The following is a 25,882-nucleotide window of genomic DNA, read 5'->3' as shown; positions in this document are numbered from 1 at the left end:
CCTTCCTTTGTTTGGTGATACATATATATAGAGAGAATAGATGGATTTGTTCATATATGAACCATGTATATTTTGAAATAACAAGTCAGCATTTCATAGCATAAACCATGTTACAGGTTTTGACATAGTAAATCAATATATGAATATCACATTTGATCTATACCTGATTTCAACATAAAAATTATATGTAAAAAAACATGATGAAACCTTTTTACAGTCACTCTATATCAAGCTATTCTATCTGTCTGTCTGTCTGTCTGTCTGTATAGTATATATACACACATACATATAATATGAATGATTTCGTGTGTGGGTGTATGTGTGTACACACACACACACACACACACAAATATGGAACAAAAATGCATGCCTGGAAAACATTGACAAATGTTTTACATAGAAAGAACAATTAAAATTAACTAACAATTCCCATATCTCCATTACAGATTGGTATTCTAGACCTTTTCCATCTGTTGTGGGTTGTTAATTAATTATTTTAATTAGTTTTTCTATGTTCTTAACAAATGTTACTCTCACAATTGGATGTTTGTGTGCATATTTGTGCACACACATATATATATTCATATAGTTCTATCTGTATATAATTTGTTTATAATATAATTACTCCCTGAATTTGTCCTGTTCACACACACCCCCAATATTTACCACACCCATGGACCTAAAAATAATAATAAAGATCATGATATAAGACCAACAACTATTGATTTTGTAGTTATACTTTTGTAATTTATAGGTTCAGTATTTGCAAACCACTAAATTTTGCCTATAAGTCTGGCAACAAAGCTAATCAAACATAGCCCACAACAGTTTCCTTGGTGACGAGTATATAGCTGCTAAAATAAACTACAGCTTAAAGAGTAGAAACAAAAAAGCAAACAACCCGAAGTGTTCCTGTTTTTTTAAATGTTTCAATAAAATTATACAGATTTGACTATTTTTGATGCTGATTTTCTACAAATACCATTGTCCTGGAATTGTTAATTGACTGGCCTCAATGTGTGATTAACAAGAAATGAGCTTTTTTTAAAAATGTTGTGAACCCTTCACAGACACTCAGTTGTGATCCTCTGCATGAAGCATTATGTTCTGAATCTTACCGTTGTTTAAAAAAGGTCCAAATTGCTGCTAAGAAAGGGGGAAGGTATACTGAAGAAAAGTGAATCTCAGTCTTGGTTGTAGATTGTTTTAATAAGAACATTCCAGCTTTCCAAATGGGTTGAACTCCAACTTCTATAATCACTACCTGACATGATAAAAGGCCTGTCATTAGGTTGCAGTATTAAATAGTGTTCTTTTTACAGCCTGTTAAGAGAGAAGCTATTATTATTTATCTGATTTACATCCTGGTGGACAGGATTACATTCACTTAATAAAATGTGTGATATTTCTGTATTTGTATTTGTTTTTTAAAGATGTGCTTAGTTTTTCTGTCTCTTTTAAGGCCTCAGGCCAAAAACTGGTAACTATTCATGGATTAGTATATGGGATATACCGTAAGTAAATTTATGCACCTTTTATCATTGCGTCCTCTTTTTACTAGGGAGAGACTATATATTTTTCTCTCCATTCAATAAAAAAACCTCCCACTCTATAATGATCCTAACAAATATATATTATTACCTTGCCCTTTGGATTATCTTGCTTCTCCCAGTAATTTATATTTCCTGAAAACGCACTTAGATGTTTAAATTATTGCATTACAATTTTGCTTTGCAAACTTTTGGATAGCTGACATGGTATAAAGCTTGTCACTTTCATATTTTTTGTTTCCTCCCACCCACTTTCAGTACAATAATAGAACTCTGAGAACATACCTATAGAAACCAATTTGTCCCTACAGCTGACTTTTCTAAAGAATCTATAATTTTGGAGTTTACAGGCACTGTCAGAGTGAATATGCTGGTTTTTTTTTTAATATTCACCTGAAAAATTAGACAATGTTTTCCTTGCATTATAACAACTCATGGCAAACTCCACTACAATCAATTCAGAATTACCTTGGCAAATACTTTCTTCAAGAACTCGTCCCCTTCCCTCCCCCCATTCCAAAGCCTGCATTAGGCATTTTCTCTCTTACTCACAATGATGGAACCTACATATCAGAGGTGGTATTCAGAAAGTTCTGATCAGTTCTGGAGAACCGGTAGCAGAAATTTTGAATAGTTCAGAGAACTAGTAAATACCACCTCTGACAGCCCCTGCCCCCATCTATTCTCTGCCTCCTGAGTCGTAGCTGATCAGGAGGGAATGGGGATTTTGCAGTAATCTTCCCCTGGAGGAGGGAGGAAATGGAGATTTTACAGTATCCTTCCCCTAAAACGCCCAGCGAGCCACACCAACAGAACTGGTAGTAAAAAAAAATTGAATCCCACCACTGCTACACATGGTGGCATCTTTATAGAATGTCTTATTTCAACTGATTCTAAATATCTACATTTTTTAAAATACATTTATTAAATTTTATAATTAAAAAAACTAGTAATCAAGAAAGAGAAGAGAAAAATAGAGAGCAGAATAGAAATACAAAAAAAGGAATGACTTATAAATGAAACTTACCTTAAACTCTTTACAGTAACATCCTAACTTCCGTTTTAAATAGTTTCTTAATATTATCAATCATCAAATTTACATATATATAAAATTTCATTTTTTTTCTGTTTCACAGAAAAAGTCCGAAAGGGTTTCCAGTTAGCATTAAAATTAATCAATGTCTTTAATCAAGGTTGTCAATTTCGTTCTCAGCCAACTCCATCAACTTTAACCATCATTGTTCCATTGTGGGTATTATTGCATATTTCCACAATATAAAAATCTTGCTGTCGTTATGTATAAGAATAGAGTTCCATGCAGTTTTTCAAATTGTTTTTTTCATCAGCCCCAACAAAAATGTCTCTAGTCTCAATTGTATATTGATCTTTAAAAGGCCCTAAATTAATATATGTATTTGAGTCCAGACTTTTTTACAAGTCTTTAATGCCTGGACTTTATGTACTTTAATTCCCACAAAATATCTTTACAACCTTATTCCTTATTCAGTTTCTCTCATTTGTGTGATATTACATTTCAGCTAATGATTATTGTGATGATGATGCATCTCTATTATATGCTTGTGATTTATAAATGCGCATCAACTGCTTTAATGAATCATAAAATGTATCCTTCCTTGAACATGTAGAGACAAGAAGCATTACGTCTTTAATTTAGTGTCTTAAATTTATGACACTATGGGTCATAAAGAGTGTCCAGAATTTGGGTTAAAATATATATTTGGAAGCAGGCAAAAATTATTTTAAAAAGTTGGAGGTTTTCCTTGGATCTTCTGTGGTTTTCTTCATTGAGCACATTTTTGCAAATAAGCCTACAAGCAGCCTGTTCAACCCAAACACTGACAGAGTTGATAGCATATATTGAAATGTTATTGCTAGATAAATCGCCAATATATAGATTATAGCTAAAGCTTTAAGAGTGTTGTATCTGTTATGGGCCAAACCTACAATTCAAGCTTTTAAAAAATTACCGAGATAGTTTGAGAAGTTAGCAAAGTTATATGGTTCTTTCTAAAGTAAGATTAAAATTAAGCATTTGGTAATACTTAATTTTAACATATTTTCAGAAATTATATTAAATACTGCTCTGGAAATCTTTATGGTTGCTCCAATCCTGGAGATTTTAAAAAAGAGATTGGACAACCATTTGTTTGAAATGGTATAGGATTTTCCTGATTGAGCAGGGGGTTGGACTAGAACCATGATGGCAAACCTATGGCACGCATGCCAGAGGTGGCACACAGCGCCCTCTCTGTGAGCACGTGAGCTGTTGCCCCACTCAGCTCCACTGTGAATGCGTGTGCACCTCCCACCAGCCAGCTGCTCTTTGATTCTCTTCTGCGCATGCGCGGGGTGGGGTACATGTGGGTGGGGTGCATGCAGGGGTATATATGAGCATGCAGGGGGTGTGAGGCATATGTGGGAGGGTGCATGGGCATGTGGGATCGCATGTATGCGTGGGGGCCGCATGGTGGGTCTGGGCACATGCACGGAAGTGGTGCGCATATTGCATTTTGGGGTTTTGGGCAAACATGCATGCTTTGGGCACTCAGTTTGGAAAAGGTTAGCCATCACTGACTGGAAGACTTCCAATTTCTCTCCCAACTCTGTTATTCTACTAAAACAATATGATATATGAATGTACAATAAATTTGTGGTAAAGTGAGTGAGCTACATTGTGTATTGGCACTTACATGCATGCATGCGTGGGGGCCGCATGGTGGGTCTGGGCACATGCACATACATGAACAATATAGAGTTTGAAAAAGAGAACAATGACTATTTGTACTCTTTGTGGGATAAATATGTAGTTTTCATGGGGCAATTAGCCCATAGCCCAGAGGTTCTGCATGCCTGATCTACTTCTTAAATTCATATTGTATATTTTGTACATATGTGCTGTAAATAAGAAATTATGTCCTAAATATCAGTAAATATTGAAACTAAGTTCTGATTATTTATAGTAATTATTGACACATTTCAGTTTAATTTAAAAGAGCATTTGATTATCTTTCTGGACATAGAATATGTTTAATAAGAATAATTTATCTTCATTTTGAACAGAAACTCGAGCAGATAGAACAAAGAAATTGTTTAGACATTATACTGTTGGATCATATGACAGCTTTGATGCTTCAAGGTAAGATGCTTTTATTTTATTTCATAATGTAAATTGTATATTTTTTCAATACTTAAAAAGTAAACTTCATATGTAGACTTTATCTTCAAAACTCTTAAAGCAGTAAGCGTTTTTCACTCCCTATTTATAAACTCATTTATTGGTTACATGACATCTTTTGCTAGGATAGAGAACCACCAAATGTCTTCCCAGAGTGAACAAAGGATGATGCCATCATAGCCTGTGTTTCAATAAATGTTAATAATCCATTGTTTCTCTTACTTCAGCAGGCAGGCTAATTTATCTACAGATGCAATGTTCTTGGAGTTCTCTTATGAATGAAAATTTAATAATTGCCTATAGATAGTCCTTATGATTGTTTTCTTTTAAAAGTTTTTTATTAACACACAATAAAACATTGGACACAGTATAACCATCCTGGCAGTGTCTTTGCCATACATACTAAAATATAAAGTTAAGTATAATAACCACCTTGCTTACTTACATTTAGTCTATTCAGTATTAAATAAATATCGAGACATCTTATTTCCATTCATATTACTTCGATCTTGTCTTATACATGTTCACTCTGTTATAGTTACATACATAATTCTAATTTTCCATTCTATAGATCCTAGTCATTTCTTATTTTTGATCCCTCTTTTCGTCCTTATGATTGTTGAAGTGTAGAACATACATTATTTATCTAATCAAAGAACACCTTCAAAAATTATCCCCTTTTTATTCTTTCCATCAATTCTGAAGTTACATTCTAACATCTGCCACCTAATATCTCATCATTTTAATGCAGTTTTGGAAAACTTCTTTTGGGGCATTCTATTAATTTTTGTTTTAAATGGTGGCTTTCTTGTACTTCCTATACTTATCTTTGAGTTGGGTTTTGTGGAAGACAATTTCTCCATGGAGCGGGGGTGGGATATGGGGGTGGTTTCATGTGCAACCTATATCCTGTGCATGTGCAGATAAGCTTCGTTTGCTCGCCTGCCGTTTGCGCAGCCCGGATTCTAACAGGACACAGAGTGGTAATGGTCCGTGTCCTGGGGGTTGCCCCCCCGTTATATGACATATTCAAGAATCGAATTTGAACTGATTTTGAAGAAATAGTATGAAGACAGAGGTGTACAATTTTAGGGCGCTTGTGGATTTGCAGTTGGTTGCAGCCTGAAATACTTCTACCCATTTTCTAGCTTGCGTATTTATAGATAGATTTCAGTGAATTGCACAAGCTAATGGAGGTGTTTTAATAACCTGCCATTAGTCTAAAGTTATAATTGCATGTGCAGTTCAGTTTCAATGTGTAACTTCTATGGCATAATTTGTTTGAAGCAGGTGGATTATATATATAGTCTTATTCTATTTCTTCAGTAATATTAGCATGTAAATGCCATATGTATACTTGGAAAACAGAATACATTTTGCATATTTTATATAAATATAAAAAAACGTAGCAAACTGTTTACTCTGAGCCTATTTTAGAGCAGTTTGAAACTAGAATGGTGTTCAATAAAATGGCAGGGTATTTCTTTGTTAAGTACAGCATGATATGCACAGGAGAAAATAATAGCGAGTATAGATAATATGGTCGGCAGCATTTTAATTAGAATAAGGTCAATAGTTGCTGTTGTGCTACAGTTGCCAGTTTCTGTTCAATCATGCTGTCTCAGCTGTTGAGATATATAGTTTAGCTACTTCTTGAAAGCTAAAGTTTCTCTGCCTCTATAGAACGTTGGACTGAGTTCCTTGCTTTTCCATCCCTTTCCCAAGGAATTGAAAGAAAACTTTGGACCTGGTTTTAGAGGTGCATAAGATGGACAATGATGGAGCAGATCACTCTGTTTGCTGATATTAGATGTTGTTATGCACTGTGTTTCCCTGAAAATATGACCCTGTCTTATAATTCTTTTTGCCACCAAAAGAGGCACCAGGTCTTATTTTCAGGGGGGATGTTGCCTACTGACTCATCTCATTTGCGTGTGTTGCCCCTGGCTTCCTCTTCACTGTCAGAGGCCTTCAGGGACTTCTTCTGCGGCTAGCAAGAATGGCAAGGTTCCCCCCACTCTCACCCTTGCTTAATTTTTACCTGTGCACCCTGGGGTGGATGGCGTCTTAATTAGGTCTTATTTTGGCAGAAGGGCTTATATTGGGTGTATGTTGTGGAAACCCAGTATTTGTCTATATGCACATAGATTTGAATATATCTTATCCTTAAAGGAACAGATTAGAAACAGCAAAAAATACTCAGAAGGGAATGGAAGAAATTGACCAGTATAGATAATGGTGAGTTGGATGGTCTAGTACTGTTAGTTCTCACTTACTGGCTATCTCATTTAGTAACAGTTCAAAGTTATGACAGTGTGGGGAAAAAACCATTTTACAACCAATACATGCATTTATAACCATGGCAGCATTTCGCATTAATGTGAGCACTTCATTTGAGCACTTCATAGCTGACAGACATTTTTGATGAGCTGACACATCCCACAATCATTAACTTCAAACTTTCCAACTGGCTTGTGACAAGCAGAGTTAATGGAGAATGAACAAATCATGGTTCATATGATGCCTCACCATGATGATACGCTTAAGAACTGAATGAGAAATGACAGCGTAAGTCTGTCATGGTCACTTGGTTTTTCACTTAGTGAGCATGATGCTCAGTGATGAAGTTACTGGTCCCAATTTTGGTTCTTTAAGTAAGGAATTCTTAAAACAGTCAGGAATATCAGAAGTCAAGAAAAAACTAAAAGGAAAACAGAACATCTGTAGAGGTTAAAAATGAGAGCCAATTGGATAGAAACTGGGAGATTGTGAGCTAGTCCTGCTTTGGGCATGATGCCAGCTGGGTGACCTTGGGTCAGTCATTCTTGAGGTTGGGAAGCAGGCAATGGCAAATCAGTTGTAAAAAACTTTGCCAGGAAAACTGCAAGAACTTGTCCAGGCAGTCCCTGAGAATCAGACACAATTAAGTAGAAGAGGGGGAAAAAAGAACTTAAAATGTGTCTACATTAAAAACTTTGTTTACAAATTAAAGGGAACATATTTAATAAAGAAAGAGGGAACAGCTATGTTTTTAATAAATGATAAATTTAATAAATAAATAAAATGCAATGGAGTTGTTGAGCTGATGATATATATAAAAAGTGCACTCAAAGATGCTTACATCTCTTGATTCTGTTTCTGTTTTAACTATCTCTGGAGTATTTAAATAATAATAGCTCATAATTCACTTTATATAATTGTACAGAGTAAGCAAAATATGATTGACTACAGTTCCTTGGACACCAATGATTATATAAAACAGAATACAAATTGAAGATACACTTAACACATGCCAAAATGATACTCACTTGGCTTCCTGCTACACACAATAGAGGTTACAGGTTAAATAACTAGTACTTTTAGTGTTCCAGACACATTTCTTTCAATCTCATATTCAAATAACGTATTTCCAATGTTTTTTTTCTTTTCTTTCATATGACTACATATTATTAACATGGTTGCAACCTACCTTCCAAAAACTTTGCAGTGAAAATTTGAAAATTGAATAAAACTACTTAAAAATATTGAAGTAGTATATAAAGGGGAAGAAATGAAGAGTCAAAATAATTCTACCACACACTAAGGGTTCAATTTTTATAAAACAATTAGAAAACTAGGATAATTTGCAGTATATTTACTGATTTTAAATATCCCATCCTTTCACAAGGAATTGAGAGAAAAAGGGTAAGACAAATATTGGTACATAAGGACCACAATGTAGGATCAGCCAAACGACATTCTAGTCCAGCATCTGATTCTTATACTTTCTATCGAAATCTCTATGGGAAGCCCACAAATAAAAAAAGAAAACACTGATACTCTGTGATTGAATGTGATCCCGTGATATTAATTTTCCCTTCCCATACATGTCATTTTCAATGCTAAAAATTTATATAGATATAATAACTTTGATTATAACCAATTTATAGCTCCATCATTCAGGAATATGTGTACCATGTGGGTTGCTCCTGGTTTGGCCGAACCAGTAGTGGTGGTGGTGGGAGGCTCCGCCCACCCACTCGGATGCTTCTGCACATGCACAGAAGTGTTGCGCACACGCGAGCATGAGTGAACTGGTAGTAAACTGGTTAGCAACCCATCACTGATATGTATTCTTTTTAAAGTTATCTAAACAACTACTACTATTTCTGGCAACAAATTCCATAACTTAAAGTATGTAGCTTATAGCAAGCACATCATCACTGACATGGGACTTATCTGTAAGATGTCAGCATTAGCTTCCAATTTGTTGACTTTGTAATGTGTGAACCATCCCAAGATAATTATCTCTCTGATTTTAAGCTAACAAATTTTCTGAAAACTGAAATAAGTTATTTGGATAATCATTTATTAAGACTTCCCAATGCATTGCCTCTACTTCTTTTAATTTGGTAGTTGAACAAAAATAATAAAATGAATGGAGAAAACGTTTGCATTATATAAAAAGCTAGATTATCGGTTTTATCACTTTCAAATAATTTCTAGGAGCCAAGTCTGATTTGCCATTGCCTAAAACCATTAGCTGTGTTTAAGGTGAAGCTGAACCTACAATTCTCCCTCAGTTTTGAAATCCTCACTAAATTGTCACATTCATTCTTTCCAGGTGTCTAAACTGCACTGTAAAGGTTTTGTAATAATAGAAACATCATACTGAGCAAATGAATAGAATCTGGATGGTTTTTCATACAGTAATCACCACACCTGTGGCAGTTACTAGAACAGATGTATTCATTACAATCTGTGGGATTAAATATGACTCTCCTTTTCCCCCTTGGGAGCTGCCTGATACATTTGCTTAGTTATTGGGTCACATAAATTGTCACTGGTTTCTAGTAGCAAAGTTTTTTCCCCCAAAGTTTTATATATGAAATATATTGTATTTTATTTTGGGATAATTTTTAGCAGCAGAAATGAAATGTCATGTGGTCCCAAAGTAAATAGATGATTAAAATTAATACATATCGAGGTATACAATTATTTTATTTTATTTGCATTATTGGCAGAGCATGGGAGAAGGATGCAATCAGTACTAAAATACTACAGGTATTCCTCACTTATAGATTGCATTCGAAGTTACAAAGGTACTGAAAAAGGAGATTTATGATCGATCCTCAAACTTTCAGCAACTGCAGCATCCCCACAGTCATGTGATCATAATTTGGGTGCAATGGCACACATTTATGGAAATTGTAGCATCCTGCAATCATGAGATTGCCATATTCAAAACCAGCTTCTGACAAGCATAATCAGTGGGAAAGATGGCCGGAAATTGCACTTGTGTGGCATTAGGTCATTAAGTGACCTCAACTGAATTTACATAATAAGTCAGATACGATTATAAGTTTCATTTTATAACTCCAGCACTGGATTGCTGCTTCTGATTGCGGTTGGTAAATGAGGAATACCTCTTTTTGTATATAAAACTATAGAAATACATGGGCATTTAATCCTATAGCCAGAGGGAGTAGGATGCATTAAGGCAAATGTTTAAAATAGTATTAAGACTATTAACACGTGCCAAAATGAAATTAGGGTAATAAAAGATAAAACATAGCAAAACTGAAATATCTCTAACATCAGATGTCTTCAAACCTTCAGATATTTAGTCTGTCTGTCTGTCTGTCTGTCTGTCTCTCTCTCTCTCTCTCTCTCTGTCTCACACACACACACACACACACACACACACACAATGCAACTTCCTGTGCATTGGAGGAATCCACTACTACAACATGATTCATCTAGCCAGGTTTCCAATTTCTCATGGTACAAAAGACATTCTCTCCCTCCCTTTTTTAGATGATCTCCCAATCCTTATGTTATATGTTATATGATTCCTCAATCCAATTCTGTTCTTACTGTGATCTAATAAGACAGCATTGAAAAAGAAACTTTTCTTTTATAAGCCAGTAACAGAGCATTGAGGTGCAGTAAGAAAATTAAATATATGGGTAGGAAATCTTGAATAATGTTTTGACCAATAAATAAAGGAAAAAAGGAAGGGGGGAGAGTTAAGATGCTTTTTTGTATTCTCTATTTAAATTAAGAAATTAAAATCAACAACTAGATATCAGTGATTCATTTTCTTGAATTAATTTATTTTTAAAAATTATTTCTAATTATTTCTATCCCCCCGAATTTATCCCCCCGAAAACCCCGCCCGGGTTATAGCTGGACTTCAGCCATCTTGAACACTAAGAACTATCTAGCCTTGGCAGGCTTCGCACCTTAATTTTAACTTTTAGCGCAACTTTTCTTCTATTCTTTTTCTTCTCTTGTCTTCTTTCCTCCTTTGTTTGGGATATGTCTGGAAGATGTGTATGATTGTGTGAATGCGCCCACTTTTATTGCCCTATTTTTGCTGTATTCTGTGTTTTAACTATCACGTGGGGATTGATTGAGTGAACGAATGAGTGTGTCTGATTCGGAGGGCCTGGCATGGAATGCGGGAGCTATAGGTGTGGTTGGGGGGACCACGGACACGGGAGTGGGTCAGAGCATTACGGTCGTAACGGGGAGGGGCAGATATGGCGGGGACTTTAGGGCTGGCCATTACCGGGGGAAGGAGGGATCGCTACGTAATAGAGATCCCTCCTTCCGGCCCTATGAGTTCCACTCCGAGACCAGATGGCGCGAGTAATAAGGACCCTGGTCTCCGGCTGTTGTCGCTAAATGCCAGGTCTGTAGTCCACAAAGCTCCCCTCGTCCGGGACTTAATTTTAGACGAGGGGGCAGACCTGGCGTGTATTACTGAAACCTGGCTGGGCCCGGAGGGAGGAGTCCCCCTCGTAGAGATGTGCCCAGAAGGATTTCAGGTGCTTCATCAGCCGAGACCTCAGGGAAGGGGTGGGGGTGTGGCTATCGTTATTCGGGAGCCTTTAGTTCCTCGTAGGATCCCTGCTCCGGAGCTTGTCGGGTGTGAGTCCCTGCTGGTGAAGTTGGACCTCAAGGGTCAAGTGGGCCTGCTGTTAACGTACCTGCCTCCCAACTGCGTTGCAGCTGCCCTCCCCTCGCTCCTCGAGTCGGTAGCCGAGCTAGCAGTTGAGCTCCCCAGGCTTATGGTCCTGGGGGACTTCAATTTGCCTACGCTCGGTGAACACTCTGATGGGGCGCGGGAGTTCATGGCTTCCATGACAGCCATGGGCTTGACCCAGGTAATTCGGGGCCCAACCCACTCAGCGGGTCACACGCTCGACCTTGTATTCCTCTCGGAGCAGTGGACTTGTGATCTTGGTCTGAGGGGTAATGAGATCATACCCCTGTCGTGGTCAGACCACTGCCTACTGAGGCTTGACTTCCGGAGACCAAACCCCCACTGTAGGGAGGAGGAACCGACCAAGTGGTTCCGCCCCAGGTGACTTATGGACCCCTTGAGGTTCCAGACAGAGCTTGGGGTTATTCCTGATACTCTCGCCCACAATCCTGTAGAGACTCTGGTTGCTGCCTGGCACTCGGCAGCATCGGAGTCCCTCGACCGGATTGCGCCACTACGGCCACTCCGAGGTGGTGGATCCCAGAGGCCTCCTTGGTTTACCGAGGAGCTCCAGGAGAGGAAACGCCGAAGGAGACGCCTAGAGCACCTGTGGAGGTCCGATAGATCCGAATCGAACCGAGCACTTTTAACAACCTGCACCAAGGAATACATCAGGGCACTTAGGGCAACAAAAAGGGCATATATTGCCTCCTTGGTTGCGTCCGCCGAGTCCCGTCCAGCCGCCCTGTTTAGGATAACCCGTTCCCTCTTAAATAAGAGGGATACGGGGGACCCCTTGCAGGGTAGGGCTGAAGACTATGCCCAGTTCTTGGCGGACAAAGTTGCTCGGTTTCGGTCGGATCTGGACTCCACCTTTGCAGATCCAGCTGAGGCACGAGTGGACGACCTGGTAGACCATCGCTGGGTTGAGTTTCAGGATGTTACCCCCGGGGACGTGGACAAGGCCATGAGGGCTGTGAGTGCCTCCACCTGTGTACTGGACCCGTGTCCCTCCTGGCTGGTTGCTAACAGCAGGGAGGTGACACGGGGCTGGATCCAAGCGGTTATTACCGCCTCGCTTCGGGAGGGGCACTTCCCCGCCGCACTTAAAACGGCGGTGGTGAGACCCCTCCTGAAGAAACCATCTTTGGATCCAGCCGTACTTAACAACTACCGTCCAGTCTCCAACCTTCCCTTTATTGGGAAGGTTGTTGAGAAGGTGGTAGCCTACCAGCTTCAGCGGTCCTTGGAGGAAGCCGATTACCTGGACCCCTTCCAGTCCGGCTTCAGACCTGGTTACAGCACAGAAACCGCTTTGGTCGCATTGACCGATGATCTCTGGAGAGCCAGGGATGGAGGCCACGCCTCCATCTTGGTTCTTCTTGACCTCTCGGCGGCTTTCGATACCATCGACCATGGAATCCTTCTGCGACGACTGCGGGTGGTGGGGGTGGGAGGCACTGTCTTGCAGTGGTTCTCCTCCTACCTCTCGGACAGGTCGCAGTCGGTGTTGGTTGGGGGGCAGAGATCGTCCCCTAGGCCCCTAACATATGGGGTGCCGCAGGGTTCGGTCTTATCCCCCTACTATTTAACATCTACATCTTGCCAACTCAATGAAGCGGTGGACGTGATGAACCGGGGTCTTGAGGCCGTTAAGAACTGGATGAGAGCTAACAAACTGGTACTCAACCCGGACAAGACCGAGTGGCTGTTGTGTTTCCCTCCCAATAATTTGGTTAGCGTTCCACCACTCAGGCTGGGGGGGCCAAATTTTACACCCCTCAGACAGGGTTCGCAACTTGGGAGTCCTCCTGGACCCACAGCTGACCTTTGATCACCACCTGTCGGCTGTGACCAGGGGGGCATTCGCCCAGGTTCGCCTGGTGCGCCAGTTGCGACCCTACCTGAATCGGGAGGCCCTCACAACAGTCACTCGCGCCCTCATGACCTCTAGGCTGGAATACTGCAACGTGCTCTACATGGGGCTGCCCTTGAAGAGCATCTGGCGACTTCAGCTAGTCCAGAACGCGGCCGCGCGAGTGATTGTGGGTGCACCTCGGTTCACCCACATAACACCTATCCTCCGCAAGCTGCGCTGGCTACCTGTTGATCTCCGTGTGCGCTTCAAGGTGCTTCTTACCACCTATAAAGCCCTTCATGGTAGTGGATCTGGGTACTTGAGAGACCGCCTCCTGCCGATTACCTCCTCGAGACCGATTAGATCTCATAGATTAGGCCTCCTCCGAGTGCCATCTGCCAGCCAGTGCCGGCTGGCCACTACGCGGAGGAGAGCCTTTTCAGTGGCAGCTCCGACCCTCTGGAACGATCTCCCCGTGGAGATTCGTACCCTCACCACCCTTCAGACCTTCCGCGTAGCCCTCAAGAGCTGGCTATCCCGCCAGGCCTGGGGGTAAAGATTTGATCCGCCCCCACCCGAATGTTGAATGAATGTTGTTTATTTTTAATTATGTGTTATGTTATATGTCACTGTTTGTATCCCCTCCCTATAAGTTGTTAGCCGCCCTGAGTCCCCTCAGGGAAAAGGGCGGCCTATAAATAAACTTATTCCTATTCCTATTCCTAAATAATTATCAGATATTAGTTTTTCTTTAACAGCTATTTGAAGAATATATTTTTCTTCCTAGTAATGGCATCTTCTCATGTTTTAGAAAATTGTTTTTATTTCTTTTAGTTACAACTGATTGACTGTAGGCATTAATCTGTACATTTGTACTTTCACATATCTGTGGATTAGTTCATATAATTTCCTAGAATATCTAAGATTACAAAATCCCCAAATACTGAATTTTTCAGTAACATTGCATTATTTAATGTTTTCCCTTCAATTTTATCACATATTATTATAAAGGCTACTTTTATAAGAAGTAAGCAAGTAATTGAAATAAAATTGAATGCCCGAAGGAACTAAATCCAACCTTGAAAATCATATTTGAATTCTAATGTTTCCCATTTTGAATTCTATACTGGTTTGTAGTTGAATACAACATTTGGCACCTTTGATCAAATTTTATATTTCAGTAAATCCTTGAGTGGACTGACATAATTTCCACATGAAATAAAGTTTGATTATTGCAGATACTTATTACTTAGGTGCAGTTGTTTATAAGAAAGCAGTGAATATGTTAAATATGGAAGTTTGGACATCTTTTCAGTCAGAACTTTGCTATAGCTTTTTTTGACAGAAATAAAAGCCTCTATGGATTTCCAGCTAGGAGTAGCCTTCTTATGACTTCCAAGTTTTGCTTTTGGGTTGTTTTTTTTCTGCAGTGAACTCTTCTGGCTTAGAAATATGATTAAATCTTCCTTCGTACGTAATATGTTGGAAGTATTTACACATATTTTCATAATATTTAAATATAGAGATTTTGAAAACCATTAAAACTGTTGCCTTTCCAATGTCCTTTATAGTTGATTTGGAAATATGCTTCAGATTGTCGTTTTGCTGAATGATCCAACTTTTCAGTTTCAATTTCTAGGGACAATAGCTTCTTAAATATATTGATATTTAATTGAATCCCTTCTGTCTTCTACCTGCACGGAATTTCCTCTTCCTGTCATATAATTCAAAAATATAATGGAGCCACCTTGAATGGCCATGTTATCGTTGTGGAGCCGACAAGATCACCAGAAGCTGAGTAGATACTTGCCCCGGACACCAAATATTACAAGGCATCAGTGTTGCTTCCCCTTCTACATCATTCTAAAAATACAAGTCTTCACATTGGTAGGAGGTAGTGCCATCAATCAGGGTGGCCTAGAGGTGCCATATGCCCTGTAGCTGGCATTGCAACTTAAGATAGCAATAGCACTTAGACTTATATATCGCTTCATAGTAAGTAACTGCTTTAGTTTTATGGTAAGCAAACTGGTTTTCTGAAAACTGAACATGATGCTGGAAAAACCCCTTTAGTTAAAATTATCAATGGTTTTCTGTTGTTTGTTTGTTTGTTTATTTGTTTGTTTTTTAGAATAGTGGAAGTTAAAGTAATGACAAAGGGAATAGCCTCAGGTTTTATATAATGCATTTTCAGCAGCCCATATAGTTATAAAATAACAGAAGTTGTTACATTATTTTTTTGTTTCAAATAATAAATCCCTAGGAATTAAATCTAACTATCTAGTAAATGTTTCAAACCTTTTCCCCCTCAAAATATATCTTGTGTGGCTGAGGCCATTGATTTCGGATTTAACAAGATTTCTTTTGCCTAATGTAAACAACAATATTTTGTCTGTCTTTTTCTCTTCTGACAATCACATGATAAAGATAAATAAGCAAGTCCAAGTCATTTAAAGATCATTATATAAGGAGCACTATACTATGGGCAGTTATACTAGCATTAGCTAAACCGTCAATTATCTATGGGTTCTATTTCAAAGATCTGACGATTTTAGGAACTATTCTACCATTTTTTTTCTTGGTCTTCCACCTCTTCCTCTGATTTTGACAACTTTTTAATTAAAAAAAGTATAACTTTTATTATTCTTTGGGATAAGTCTTAGAATCAAAAATGCAAGGAGGAAATGTTTAAAGATTTCTTAATAGTCTTCCCCTGCTTTCAAAAAGTGAAGTGTCTTAATTTTCAATTGCTCAAACGCCTATTTAGAAGAGGCCACAATTGTTGATAGCATTTGCTTGTTTGTTTGAGCTTGGGCGCTGTTAACTTACACAACCTATTTCATAAAATAAAGTTAAAAATATACATAAAAATGAAGCAACTACTGAACAGCTCACAATTCTTGATTGCTGGAGACAATAAAACTCAAATAGAACACCACATTCCAAGAGAGAATATCTGTCCCCAAGGCCTATTAGAAGAACCGGTGGGTTTTAATTGCCTTTCCAAAGACTTTTAAATTGGAATCATATGGATCTCAGGAGGGAATGTCATTCTAAGTGGGGGGAGGGGAAGCGGTTGAAAAGCCCTACCTTCAAGGTTCACAAAGGTGACATTCCCTAAGTAAAGAGATTTAAAAGGACTTCTTATGGTATAGGCAGAAAAATGGAAGAAGGCCCATATCCATGCAGGATGTTAAAGGTGACAGCCAGTAATCTGATTTACACCCTAGAGGTGCAACTTTAAAAGCATACTTAGTACAGCTTTTTTGCACTTCTTTACATATTAAAATTAAGAAAAAGAAGTGAATATGAAGGATGGTAATGGGCAGTAGGAATAAACTTGAGGAATAAGAGGAACTTTTGCAACCAAGGCAAAAGTGATATAAACTAAATCTGAGTTTGGGGCAGAGAGGTAATTTGAGAAAGCATTTCAAACATAACCCTCACTTGTTCTCATTACTGTAATCATGAAATTGGAATCTGATTTCTATTTAGGAAGCACCTGTTTAATGTAATGGCTAAGGTATTAGATGAGAAGAAAGTAGGAGACCAAGAGTTCTAGCTCTACTGTAGGCATGAAGACATCTGGGTGACAGTCAGTCAGTCACCAGAAATTCAAAACTCCGGAGTTTATAAAAAAATGCAATTAAAGCCCAATTTGACTTTCTAGTTAATTTGTTATAGCGATTTCTTTGATTTTCACAAATGTTTCATTAATAACCACAGCCATTATAGCAGCCATTTTTGATGGCAGTTCAGGATATGTCAGACCCATTATAACAAAGCATTTATTTCAATAATTTATATTGAAAGAACTATCAAAAAAGATTTCTTATTCTCTTTGAATGGGAAAAAGTGGAAAATTAAAGTTTTCGAACATTTATTTGTTGTGTACCAGCAATGTTTAAGTGCTTCTGATATCATTTTACAGCTCTACATAGACTGGTCCATGAACTTGACTGTCCTATAGTGGATACGGGCTTATCAAAAATACATTCTGTTTGTTTCTGTTTGTGTGTGATTCATGAAATCCTCCCAAAAAGGACCTTTTGCCTTGTTTTGCCTACTCATTACAGAGGTACAAAAGCAGCTCTGCTACTGTAGGCCAGTGATTATCTTCTTCTGAATTTAAAATTAAAACCTTTTTTTAATGGCATTAACTACTTTAATGATCTGTGGGTGCTGATTTATAATGCTAGCATCTAAATGTTTTCTGTATCTTGATAATTAATTGCAAGCCTTTCTAATGGTTATGGTTGGCTACGAAGTGGGATAGAAACATTTTTTTATTAAAAAAAAAAACACTTATATGACCCAGTTATTTATATGAACAGGAAGAGATTATGTGAACCTCAGTCCTCAGGGAAATAATTGTGCCGTTTTTCAGTATCTGCTTTTTTTTTTTTTTTTGCTTTTGCTTTAGGCCATTTTTCTCTTAGAACAGGGGTAGCACCTGTATCCATGGGTCACATGTGGGTTCCAACCTCCCCCCCCCCACTTTTGTTTCTTTTTTGTAATTGCCAGATTGAAAATAGGCTATTCATTTTCCTGTCATTTTATGGCGGGGAATGCACAAAAACTATAGTTTAAGTCTTAAAATAGACTTATCACAGTTAAGAGAGAGAGAGAGACTCCACTCCTAAAAACCTGCCGCCTCCAGAAAAATCTGCCCCTGCTCATTTTGCATAATAGCTGTAGTTATTTCAGCCCTCAATTCCCCCTCCCCTTTGTTAATGTGGTTCTCAGCTAGAGACTTTGTGCCTCCCTTTCCTAGAATTTATCCTGGAAATGGCTGGTATAATTAGGACTCTTTCCAGATTAATATTGCTGGACAATTCTTACATTGCTCACAGTAGTACGTTGCTGTTTGCACATGACTAAGTATGGTGCTTTTTAGCTAGTCAAGTATCTCAGAGATCTTTTAGACTGTTTCATTCAAATGTCATAGATGTGTGCTTGCAAAAATCCCATTCGTTGTGCTTCGTATCCCTTTATTTGTACGGTAGATACTTCTTTTGTTCTCATATTGTGGGTGTTTCACATCTTGCTTTGCAGCTGAGTAAAAAAAAAAAAAATCCAGCGGAGAATCCATAAATAGCCTAGTAGAAATGGCAGTCCTCTTACTAGATATGTATATATAAAATCATTTTGATTTTGACCATTATTTGTTTGGAGAAAAGAAAGAATAATATAATCCAAAGAGTATTTTCCAAGCAGGTAATAGCTTCTAAATTTACATCATATGTGTCCAATATTCCAATATACTCTTTCTAGAGTACAGAGAAGAGCAACAAAGATAGTTAGGTAACTGGAGACTAAAACATGAAGAACATTTTCAGGAATTGAGTATGTCCAATTTAATGAAAAGAAGGACTAGAGGTGACATGATAGCAGCGTTCCAATAACTAAGGGACTGCCACAAAGAAGATGGACCAACCATTTTATAAAGCACCTGAAGACAAGACGAGAAGCAGTGAAAAGAAATTAATCAAAGAGAGAAGCAATCTAGAACTAAGGAGACATTTCCTGAAAGTAAAAACAATCAATGAAATGATTCACTTCCAGAAATTGTGGTTCCTCCAATATTGGAGGTTTTAAAGAAGAAATTGGACGATCATTTGTCTGAAATGATATAGGGCTTCCTGTCTAAAGAAGATATTGGATTAGAAGATCTCCAAGATCCCTTTCAACTCTGCTATTCTGTTATTCTGTTACCAGTTGGCTGATCTCTTTGAGCAGCCATGCTACTATGATAATGAAATATTTTGCTTGGAATGGGCTGTGCCTAGTTTACTTGAAGATGGATAGAGGTAACTCAAGCATTTACCCTTATTCCTACTATAAAATACTATCCTGTGTGAGGATAAATAATTTAGCTTTATGAATGCTTAAGACTTGCTTTTATCATACTTTTCCAAAACATGAAAATAGGTTTTTGTTGTTGCATTTTGTGTTTAGCCTATCTGGTTTCTGCGTTATTATAAAATGGTGAGTGAAATATTGAAAGAATACTGAAAGTATTTCATAAAACATACCTAAAATGATATTAGAGAAAATGGACATTATCCAGAGAAGTGTAGGGCTGGGTTTTTATTTTCTCACTATCTACATATTTTTCTGGATTTGATATATTTGTGTGAACCTTTGCAATTTTGCATTTTTACATATTTAATGAGACATCAGTTCAATTACAATTGCTATAATTTGCCATGGTAGGTTTCTTTTTTTGAGTTCTATTGGAATATCAGATTCTCGGACCATATTCAATTGTCCATGCTTTAATTAGGCAGTTTAAGTATCTGAAGGCAATTAAGATAAATTAGATAAGATCAGATTTTATGATGTCATACCTCAAGATAGCATTTATTTTATATTTCTGTCCTTGAGTTCAGGAAGGCTATTGAATAGAATTTCTTACTTTGCTTTGATGTTTTTGCAAAGCATTAAAATCTCTTCTATCCAACATGTTTTGAATATTAGCAAAGAAAAGAGGAAAGGTCAAAGATTTCAGCTGTTCATTTTTGTATAGGTCAATCTTACTTTGGTTTCCCTGAGGATGTGGAAAAATAGATAGGATTTGACCATCTTCACTGTCTACTGTCTATGTCATGTTCTTGACCTGGTAAAAGAAAGAGACCCTGAGGCTAAGGACTATTTTATTGTTGTTGATTTAATTTCTAAGCCTATAGAACAATCATACACAACTATTACCAGTAAGACTAACTGAAGTTTTGCAAATCATTTCCAAACTGATGCTATTGTCATATGACATCCAAATAATTTTTATTACAAATTCTTATTATATCTCAAGTACTTGACTTTTGGCAGTTAGCAGTTAAAAGCAGAGTAAAACCAATTAACAAAACCATAAATGACATAAAATAGCCACACAAAGTCACTAACAATAATTCCAATCAACACAACCATGAAAGAGGCTCACCCACTTCAAGGCGCCCAGGCTCAATTTCAAAACAAGGTCTTTAGGACTTTGTGAAAATTCGGCAGACTCAGGGCAAAAGTGAGATGAAAGGCACCATGAGAGGATCTTTCTATGGGTTGTGTCAGATGGCACTTAAAGCATACTTCTCTTGCTGGATCTCACAGGATGGATAGATACAACCAGGGAGAGATGGTCCTGTAAGTAACAAGGCCTCAAACCATGAAAAGCTGTAAAAGTAACCACTAGCAAAAGAAACCACTAGCTGATTTTTATTTGGCAGCATACAGGTAGTTAATGCAGGTTACAATCCAGAGGTGTCACATATGCTAAATAGCAAACCCATAACAGTTCATGCTGCAGTATTTTGCACAGCTTAAACTTCTTAACACTCTTCAAACCCTATGTGGGATGTGCTGTAGTAATTCAAAAGCAATTCTCATCCTCCTGTTCTCCTCTTAACAAAATATAAAAAACCTGTGTCTATTCCTTAAGGTATCACCAACTTTATTTATTGAAACTCTACATTTTCAATTATTTGATTTGATACTGATTTGCACAGGTTTATTATTATGGGTTCCTCATTAGTATTAGCTGAGTCTTTTTGCTGGTGTTCGTCCATGGGCCTGGGGTTATTTTGTTATTCCCTATTGACTTCTATAGTACTTTCTGAAGATGCTTCATTTACAGTTTTCTTTTCTCAGTCCCTTCTGCTCCAAAGTTACTTCTCAAATAACACCCCTAGAATACTACTAGACTAACACCTTGCCATCTTAAATGAGTGATGAATGATTCATATGCATTGCCATAGCTTAAGTGGTGCCTATCTAGAGATGGGCATTAGAATTCAATGGTGGTAAAGCCATTGATTTTAATAGAATGTTTAGGTTGGGTGAGTTCAGTACTCTGGCTAGCAGTGGGCTGTAGCAACCTGGAAAAGAGAATTCAGTTTTCTGCCAAAGAAATTCTTAGCACGGGGACAAACCACAAGTGAAATGAGTAGCTCTATAACAGAACAGCTGATAGGGATCACCTTCCAAAGCAGAGGATTTTTTCACTAATGGATTTGCAATTTTAATGCTATAGTCTGTAAGTCTATTTGATTGTAGGTATTTCAAGGTGGATGTTATAGGAGATAAATCATATTGCATTGAAAGGAAGGAAAAGTCATGACCACAGAACCAAGGGTCATTAGGAGTTGTAATAACACGGGGAATTTCATAGACAAAAGAACTTGTATGTGGTAATCTTAAGTGGTTGCATCAGCTAAGAAAGCAGGCTTCAGCAAATGAAAAAATAATTACCATTATTAACATTGTAAGAAGAGAACCATGGTAATAATTGTTAGTGAAAAGGTCTGGTGGCACTTTTTCAACTACACTTTTTAGTAAAAAATATAAGCTTTTGTGAGCTACAGCTCACTTCATCAGGTGACTGGATTGGTTAAACTAATGTAGAATTTCATTTCAATTTAAATTCTGTATCATCCCAAGTTAAACCCATATGGACCTTTTAAAGGTCCCTATGGGTTTAAGGCTGAGAAGTGGTTGAATCTAAAATGAACTACAAGCCAATAGTAAGCACCACTGGAAGATCTCTGAAGGTATTTTCAACTAACAAAACCCTTTAGTGGGAATTATCTGACCATTATAAACTTGTAATAAAACAGATGTACCCAAGAGTCACTTTGGTTACCGAAGTAACAGCTAATCTGTAAATTTAGGAAACATGTTAGCTTGAACTCCAGGGTTCATTTTATAAGCATCTTACCTGCTATTAATTTCTGGTATAATAGTTCACTCTTCCTCCCTCACAATATCCATAGTTCCCCCTCTGCACAGTCATCCTCTACTTCATCTTGTATAATTTGTTTACTTGGTTTTCTCTTAAATGCAGGCTGTTCTTGAATGAAGGTTCTTGCAAAATAATTAAATCATTTTCAAGCATTACACTCCTTTCCAAGTGCAGGCCACTAGCTGTTCTGATGGAGGATACCATATTTTGTGCAACAAAAGATCTTTAAGCTCTTTAGGGTTACCCTAAGGGAGAGAATTGGAAGAAACTTCATAGTTGCCTGGTTGGTGGGTTTTTTTTTTACTTCCACCATGCTGACTATATTGCTTTCTGTACATATGATGTATAGTGGCAGTTTCAATTGCATTACTTTGTTCAGAGTAAAATCAATATCCCCCAAAAGTGATTTTTATAACTTTGGGGCTGCACAACCTGGGGATTAAAAAATATAAAATCCCTTTTATCAGGGATTCAATGAATTAGCCAGAATTATAATTCAGGTTTAGCAGCTTTAAGTCACTGAGGAACTCTTCAAAAGATTCATACCCTTTTTGAAGTCTTCTGCAGTATTTTGTTAGTCAGTTCCATTCTTTTTCCTTTCTTGAGTAAATTACATGCCATTAAAAACATCAACTGCTGCCTGCCCAGCTACATTGAGACAATTTCTCATTTTGTTCATCTTCTTTTGCTGTACAACTTGTGGCAAGCATATGATCAAAGCTGCTTATACTTGTTTTAGGATTCAACACTATTACCACTTCTTTAGGAACCTTGCATCATTTATTCTGTTTTGGTTTTTACTTTGTTTTGGTGTTTTCTTGTTATCCATCCTTGCTGCTGTGTGAAGTCCTTGAACTGCTAAAAGAGAAGAGGCCTGGACAATTTTACTATTGTTAATTTCAGTCTATACAAGAACCATGGACATGTCCTGGCTACTTAATTTTTTATATATCTTCTAAAAAAATCTAAAGTAGTAGTGCTACTCCATTACCTTTGAAAAAGGTGTGTTGATTTGAAAAAGGTGTGTTGATTTCTACACTAACAAGATGATTACATCTCATTCCAAAAAATCAGTCTTCTAAAAAAGAGATGTGTTTCCAAGTAATTTTTTTATGGACTGCAAAACTTCTGAAACAATTTTAGTTCCTCTTAACTGAGACATATTTCCCATATTATTTCTACCTTACTTCAACCAGATTGTGCACCTTTTTCTCCTTATGTACCACCTGAAATATCTTGCTCACACATTCCATTGTTTCTTTTGATTTTTTTTTTCATTTGAACCATTTTGCCTATGTAAAAGTATGAAATTGTTTCATAGATTTCCCCCCCCTATTGCTTGACTCGGTATTGGTTGAGATTTTAGTCTGTGTTATGTTTCATGAAGTCTCTGGATGAGTTTATGAATTTGTGACATGAGATATCATTAGTGTACTAAAGTTATTACCTAGTTGACTGGCATTTCAGAGGTGATTGATATTCTGATTCTCAGTCTGAAGATGCAAACATACTAAAGTTGCAATCTCTTTGATTTCTGACCCCATGTTTATATTTAATTGAACAAGAGATAAACTATGAGTAGTATCTAGATAAATATGCAAAATAACAAATGGGAGACTTTTGTTCTTGCAAATATTATAGATTGAATTTCCTAAATACAATTTATAGTTGTAGAGAGTTGTATATATTAGTTCAGATCATAATTTTTTCACCATTAATCATATTTCCATGTGTAGTAAATATATAATTGTTAACTAAGTCTTAATAATTTAAAATTTCTGAGAAAGATAGGACAATATTTGCAAAAGTCCTTTATTTTTAGATACAGACAATTTAACCAGATCTATTTATTATACTTTTAAGTCTTATCTTATCTTTCTATACCAAAACATTCCAGAGGACCTTATAGCAAAAATCTCTAATTTACAAAACTGTTAATGTAAAGTCAAAATAAAGCTGGAAAATGGTGTTTGAAGCAATAGAGTCTAAATGAGGGAAATCATTATATAAAATCACAATCTCTTATTAAAAGCAGTAATAAGGCCAAAGCTAGATTCTTAAATTGCAAGGAAATATAGAATTGGTCTCTATAACGAATTAAAGCACCTTTCTTAAACAGCTTTGTTTGGGATGATATATTTCTCTTCATGTAGGTTCTTATGCCCTTTTAAAATTATTTTGCAATAGTGGTGAATATCTATAGCTTGGGTGTAGGATGAGAGTGAAGGGGGGTTCTCTGAACTTGTAGGTTGGTTTCTGAACATTTTGTTACCAGGCTAGGTAACTTTAATTTTAACCAAAATAAGATTAACAAATGAAGATCTTTTAGCTGCCCTTCACCATGATGTCTCAGCAAACTGAGCTTCATTACTACAGTAAATGCAATATAGCTGGTTTTATGATCAAGGAATTCTGCAACGTGCATATCCATTTGTATATACCACCTTCTCATTACCACGTGCTGTTCCATCTTATTGGGATACCAATGTATCTGCCAAGATTGGAATGAAAAAGAAAACCTGAAAGAAATTCTACAGGTTGTTGATTTCCGGGCACTACTTGGAACAATGATTAATTCAAGTACACACGGGATATAAAAGGCCTGACTAGATATTATCTGAGAAATCAGTGACTGAAATCATCTATAAGGGATGTGTGAGAATTAAACTCCAATCTAAATTTTCCCTCCTTCCCCTGGGTGTAGCTCCTTTTAGAACAAGAAAATTACAGTGAGGATTTGTTACAGAATCTCCAGGGCATTATCTAGTTTGGTGTCTGTTGCTTTCAGATGCTATGTGGAAACTTAATTAAGGATTATCATTAGGGGCAAGACATTTTATTCTTAACAAACTATTGGATTTAAAATAAGAAGCAACTGCTGCCTTGCTATTTAGCATCACTATGCATGCCCCTTATAGACCTCTTAGGAATGGGAATTCTTTTTGAATATTTTTGGAAACAGGAATAGTCTGGAGGTTGCCTGAAGGTTGAATCATTGCAACTGGACTAATTTTTGTTGTTGTTAGTTTTGTTGTTAGTTAGCCCAACCAGCTTCCTCAATGACTCAACCTTCAGACAATTTCAGACAACCTTCAGACAACTCTACTTGGATGATTGAGAATCTTCATTGACAATTTGAAACAGGAATATGTTAAAGAGCTCCTTTAGTGCTCCCAACCAGTATGTCTGTTTGTGTCAAATAGTACAAAGTACAAACTTTATTTTTAGTAGTCTTACTATTTTTTAATTTAAGAATAAATATTATCTCTAATTTCTAAATAGAAATACTTGCATCAGAATACTTGAAATCTTGAACACAATGTTTGCTATGAAATTGGATAGGTTTCTGTTTTTCCTGATCTTTATATCCAGGAATTTGTAGATTTTTTTTAATATACTCCAAAAATAATTGTTTTTCTTCAAAAACTATATAATAAGAAATAGGTCTGTGCCAAACTTTTAAAAGAGATGCTTTCAAAGGACATCATGGTTTTAACAATTTAAGGTGGGAGAGATACTTTGCCAGTTTTTGCAAGGTATTTTTCCTCAAATTGTTAAAATACTTGTGTCCTTTCAT

General features: G+C 37.2%; 1 protein-coding gene across 5 annotated transcripts in view; it reads left to right on the top strand.

Moving 5' to 3' along the window:
* SHANK2 (SH3 and multiple ankyrin repeat domains 2) overlaps nt 1-25,882 on the top strand; it is a 339,586-nt gene that overhangs the window by 164,815 nt on the left and 148,889 nt on the right. For all 5 annotated transcript variants that reach the window (XM_032225503.1, XM_032225519.1, XM_032225512.1 and 2 more), the window contains one exon: nt 4,632-4,707. In XM_032225503.1, the coding sequence (XP_032081394.1) occupies nt 4,632-4,707 (76 nt within the window). The remainder of the gene's footprint in view (nt 1-4,631; nt 4,708-25,882) is intronic.

This window comes from Thamnophis elegans, chromosome 1 (assembly GCF_009769535.1).
Source record: "Thamnophis elegans isolate rThaEle1 chromosome 1, rThaEle1.pri, whole genome shotgun sequence".
Taxonomy (NCBI): domain Eukaryota; kingdom Metazoa; phylum Chordata; class Lepidosauria; order Squamata; family Colubridae; genus Thamnophis; species Thamnophis elegans.
The sequence above is the reverse complement of the archived record's forward strand: the minus strand, read 5'-3'. Positions and strand labels throughout refer to the sequence as shown.